We start from the raw sequence: 6,000 nt of genomic DNA, 5'->3' as shown, positions 1-6,000 counted from the left end.
AATTAATTGATTATATAGAACATGAATCATGACTTTATTGAGTGGTTTATATCTAATTATGGCAAAATTCTTCATAAGAGAGGTTCTCAGTGTAGCCTCAGCATAGATGAGTTTGAGTCCAGCAACATGGCTGCTCTGGCAATGGATCACATCCAAAGACTTTCTATGGAAATGCAACATTTGTTCACTTGGTGTGATTATCATCTCAGAGGCTTAGAAATGCTTACTCATTCTTTCTAGTTCTATGTGAACTCTGGCTGCCTGGTTCAACTCAGCTGTTCTGGCTTAAATTCTTCTCTAAGCTGACTGATTCAATCTGGATTTTCTTAGCTGCTGTATAAACTGTACTGCTTGGCCTCAAACTAACCCTAGCAATATGTTCTATTTTTATGGCTCCTTCTTACTCTGTGGCTTCTACTGCCTCTGCTGACCTGCACTGAACTGCACTCATGAATGAACTCAACTCAACTGCACTACACTCACACCTTGACTCCCAAGTCACTGATACAATTCCACTGCATTGAACTGAACTGACTGAACAGAACTGGCTCCCAATGCAAAGAAACTCCCCTTACTCAGCTGCCCTCCAATTCGCTATAACTTTTCAACATAGCTGCTTCCTTCTACACACTAAACTTACTTCCACTATTCAGGATTAAAGGTGTGTACTACTGCCATGTTTATATTCCAGCCAGAGTACACAGGTTACTAGATTAAAAAAATATTTTCTACACTTCTAGGTATATATGATCTGGCTTGAATAAAGACACATCCTTTATTTTTAACAATGGAGCAAAAGTCAGTTTATTGAAGTAAATAGCCATGCTTGAGAGTGATGTTTAATTGAGGGGCAAAGAGGCAAATCAGAAAGAGAGTTGATAGAATGAGTCAGAGATAAGAGATGCCCAACTTACATGAGAACAGGTAGGTAAGAGAGACTTTAAAAGAGCATGGTAGAGAGAGGGAGAGAAGAGGCAGTTTTACAGAGACAGATTGCAGGTAAAGAAATAAGGAACCAAAAAATATGGACCCAGAAGATTAGAACAGATTACCAGAGTTAGTTTTAGGCCAGGGAAAGCAATTCAATCAGAAGCTGAGGGAAAACAGTTTGAATCAGTCAGCTTGGAAAGGAATTTTAAGCCAAAACAGTTGAGTTGACCAATCTAGCCAGTGGATAGAACAAACTAGAAAGGGTGAATTTATTCAGCAGTAAGTCTCTGAGACAACAATTACATATGGCAAATAAAAGTTGCATTTCTACCTCAGAATATGTATTTTGGGACAGTTTTGGATATTGCAACTGTACCCAGTTACAATAAATTGGTGTTCTTTGGTGAGCTACAGTAATTATTTGGCTATGTAAGTCCAGCTTACCATCTCCAGTTACTGCTTGGTATTAAGAATGGTATGTGTATATTATGTGAAGCTTAAGGATGCAGAGCTGGACACTGTGACACAAGCATATAATGTGAGCTCTTCAAAAAGCTGTGGCATGAGCATCACATGTTCAAAGCCAGCATTGACAACTGAACCCTCGTTTCAAAATGAGAATTTGTAAAGGGATGATAATAGAGCCATACAGTAGGGAGTTTGTCTAGCATATATGAGGTCCTAGGTTCCATATGTATCACTGAAAGCAAAGTCAGTTGAAGCAGACCATATGCTACCCAAAATTAAATGAATTAAACTTTGTATTAATAATTGACTTAAGTATAAACAATTTAGCACTGTGTTTAGTGTATAGAATAAATTGAACTGACCAACTGAATTAACTGTTATCCATATTGAATCTCTATGAGGAAATAAGTGGAAGAATACTGTTCATTAAATGAATTGGTCAGTAAAAAAGCAACCCCAGATTAGAAGAATGAAATGATTCTTCTAGCACATAGACCAAAAATATAGCCAAAAATATTAAATATATTTCTATATAATTTATCATTAATATCTGACCATATAATGAATCCCTGGTTGGATTTAGCTTCAAAAATGTTTTTCATTTAAAATAAATATATATTTATATGTTGAATATACTTTTTTAGAAATTATATAGAAAATATAAGCATGTAAAAATTCTTACTTCAGAGTATTAGAATTTTTTAAAACATTACTATTCTTTGTGACTCGCCAGAATTGTGCTTCAATATTCATTTAGAAGGATAAATTGTCAGTCAGTTTTTTTATTTCTGTCTTTCTTCCTTACTTCCTTCCTTTTTCTTTCTTTCCTTTCTATTCTCCTCTTTTTTCTTTTAACATCTCCTGGTATTACTCACACATTTTCTTAAGAAATCTCAGGATATAAAAATAATATATTGTATTTTCATTGGTTCATTAAATTAACTTTTGAAAGTTGCACTTAAACAATAAAATTGGAGTTAGGATAAGTGTGTATTTTGACTATTTCCTCAAAATTCTAGTCATGCATCTCAAAAAAATTAACTTTTTTCTCTGTTCTTAATATAGCTCACAGTTGTAAGCAGCCAGAAAGTCCTGCTCATGCAAATGTAGTAGGAATGGACCTGCCCTCCCATGGGTACACACTCATCTATACCTGTCAACCTGGATTCTTCTTAGCAGGGGGAACTGAACATAGAGTATGCAGGTCTGATAACACATGGACTGGAAAAGTTCCTGTCTGTGAAGGTAATATTTCTTTACAGATGCTTTAACATATTAGGAAGTGCTGTTTATATCTTTTAGGAACAAAGAGTGTTTGTTGACCAAATCCAACATTTGAAGCTATGTAGGCATTTTTGATTGCAGAAAAATGGACACACTCCGATCATTCTATGACATCTTTTCCATGCTAACTTGACTCCATTTATCTTTCTGTTCTCTTCACATTCTCTTTCTAAAATGGGTTTATTAGTTTATTTGTTTTATATATTTGTCATAGCAAATTATCTACATGTGGGTGACTTTACAAGATACAGGTTTGTTCTTCCATATGTATTAAGTACAAAAGTCCAAAATAAAGAGTGAACAGGTCTTGTTATATTCTACCACTCCCAGGGACAGAGCATTTTCCTACCCTATGTTTTATCTGAGCAATCACTGGCATTTTTTTCCTCATATCTCCCAGTGAATTCTGACTTCATCTTCCTATGTGGTATTTTTTGTTGCATGCTCATAGCATTTTCTTATGAGGAAACTTTTTCTGTATATGACTTCATTGAAATTAAGTATGTTATCGTGATATCAGCAGTTAATTACAGCAATAATTTACTTCCAAATAAGGTCTTATTATAATGTAGTGTGGGTTTTCTAAAGGATATTATTTGATCCCATGTGGTAGGTGATGTTTCAATATATCTTATTTCATAGCTGTCTTTCACAGTCCATACAAATTTCACAGAGTTTGGGTTAGAGGTTATAAGTAACAGCTCTAATTTTCACAATTTTGAACTGAGTCAATGTAGCATGATCATTTAGATAGATCTAGGTAAAGTCTACACTGGTTGCTGCTTTACCAGGAAAAATCTTAATTAATCTTGATATACTGAATTTACTAGAGAAACATACACACTTCCCATATGAGCCAGTAAAGGGTATTTTCCATACATATTATTTCAGCAGCAGCATTTTCTTTACATCTGTTGAACTTTCCTCTCAGACTATCTTGTGTTTGATGGCTTACAGTAGGTCCACATTTTATTACTGTTTTGAACTATTTTTATTCCCTCCTTAGCCAGAGTGAAATCCTGTGGGTTTTTTCCTCCCTCCTTAAAATACCCACTGCATAAGAAAGTCCTTTTTCTTTACTCTGTGTGCTGCTAATCTTTACTTCTACTCTTCTGTCCATCTATATGACATTCCCCAACTGGCCTTAATACCAAGAAACAAAATCCTCAGTGTCCATGATGCCATAAATGGTTTCATTTTAGCTTCTTTCTTTAATCAAAGATGAATTGCCTGTGAGAATTAAAGAAAAGTTCTTGCCCCAAAGGACTGTGATGGAAATAATTACTACAGCTGTTAATTAGGAGGTACTTTGATTGGCATTGAATGAACAAAGAATTTTCAAGGAAATTAAGTAATATTTCAGACTTTAGTGAATACAATATACAGACTATGTGTAGTGTGTTGACTATGTGTAGTATATTGACTATGAGTAGCATATTGACTATGTATAGTATGTTGACTATGTGTAGTATGTTGACTATATGTAGTATGTTGACTATATGTAATATGTTGACTTTTGGAAATGCTGTTTTGTTCCCACAGCTGGTTCCAAAATATTAGTGAAAGACCCTCGACCTGCATTAGGAACACCTAGTCCAAAGCTAAGTGGTAAGTAATTGGTTATTCCAGATGTTATTATCTCTCAAATTGATCTACATTTTTCTCCTTATCTACTTATTAAAATAATAAAGTTTATGTTGCAAAAGTATGTCTTACTATGTTAGTTATGATTTTTAAATAACATAATGTTAACTTATTGCATGAAATATTTTAATATATTTCAAAATTATTAGATAGTTATTTTTGTAAAAATTATGACTTTTTCATTTATCTATAGATTTTTGTTTTAAAGTCTTTTAATTAATGATGGCAATGATTTTTATATAGAAAATTAAAGTAGAAGACAAGACTTAAATTAAAAGATATACACCTATACAGAGGCATATAGTTCAACATATTTGTTAGAAGATAAGATTTAGAAATTGTACAATTTATTTGTAATCATTTGATTTAAAAATTCACTTTTAACTACATGGTCTAGTCATTAATAATATTTCTATAACCTTGATGTAATTCTCATCCTAAATTTATTTACTATATATGATACTTATCAGAATAAATCATAGAGTACACTGTGTAAATTAAGGGGCTCTATTTGTCCTAACTATAACTTTTACATCATTAAGGATTATATTTTTGTTAAATACATTTTTATCTTCAGTCCAACTTGGGAACTTAAACCAAAGTAACATTCTAAAGGCTATAGATAGACTCAAATAGTTATACTAGAAGAGAAGAAATCCCCAGAGTTTATATTGCATCTCTGTTAAAAACCTGTAACAGTTATAACACAACCATAAAAATAAATACAAAGGTAAAATTGTAGATGACAAAACAGAAAATTTTCTAACAAATAAGTATTTTTGAAAGATTTTTCAGGAAAAAATACAAATATGACAGAGAACAGGTTAAATACATTTAAAATTTGGGAAAATATCAACAACTACCAATTTTTATTTTTCTATATTTAGAAATTATAATAAAATTATATCTTAATTTTAATAGATGACATTGACATAGCTTAATAATCATTACCTATGTTATGTTTATAATATTTTCAAAGAGATACCAAGCCCATATTGCTCTGCTGATGAGGACTGCCAAATTTTCAAAGAATATGTCAGTCATCCAAGTCTCAAAAGAAGTTATTCTAACACTGTACTGCTCACATATAATTAAAAGTATAAACAAAGGCATTATGTGATGAAGAATATTGGACCCATTGGACTTGGGAATATAGATGGAATTTGGATTTGAAATGCTAGTGAATCAAACCCAACATTATGGTAAAACCACAACAGTTTCAAGTCATATTTAGCATTGGGATATTTTCTTTTATATATCCTTTAACATTAATGAATCATATGCAAAATTTATTATCATTATACTATTTGTGAAATAAATATTTAATATAATTCAGTACCAATTCATCATCTGAAAAATATTCTCAACCTATTAAAAAGAAAAGAACGTCAAATCTAGTAAAATATACAAAAATTTAGATTAATATGCTAAGCTGTATTATTTTCATAGACATAAATGAGATAGTAAATAGTATCACAAAAATGAAAAATTACCGATAGGATCAAGCCAAAGCCATGGTTGGACAATAATGTTATGAAGCCTGGGTACAAAAGTTTAAATTAATATATACCTTTAATAAAAGGGTGGTAAACAAGGGCAAGACATTTTCATTGCCTACTAGTTTATTATAGGACATTTAGGTTATTTCCATTCCATAGCTATTGTGAACAAGAC

The 6,000-nt window shown here is 32.0% G+C and overlaps 1 protein-coding gene across 6 annotated transcripts in view; it reads left to right on the top strand.

Annotated features, from left to right (window-relative positions):
• Csmd3 (CUB and Sushi multiple domains 3) overlaps window positions 1-6,000 on the top strand; it is a 1,319,129-nt gene that overhangs the window by 1,298,282 nt on the left and 14,847 nt on the right. For all 6 annotated transcript variants that reach the window (XM_063264433.1, XM_063264432.1, XM_063264430.1 and 3 more), the window contains 2 exons: window positions 2,464-2,643; window positions 4,225-4,290. In XM_063264433.1, the coding sequence (XP_063120503.1) occupies window positions 2,464-2,643; window positions 4,225-4,290 (246 nt within the window). The remainder of the gene's footprint in view (window positions 1-2,463; window positions 2,644-4,224; window positions 4,291-6,000) is intronic.

The sequence above is a fragment of the Rattus norvegicus genome, chromosome 7, assembly GCF_036323735.1.
Source record: "Rattus norvegicus strain BN/NHsdMcwi chromosome 7, GRCr8, whole genome shotgun sequence".
NCBI classification, from domain to species: domain Eukaryota; kingdom Metazoa; phylum Chordata; class Mammalia; order Rodentia; family Muridae; genus Rattus; species Rattus norvegicus.
Note: the sequence above shows the minus strand (reverse complement) of the source record. Positions and strands in the feature narration are given on the sequence as shown.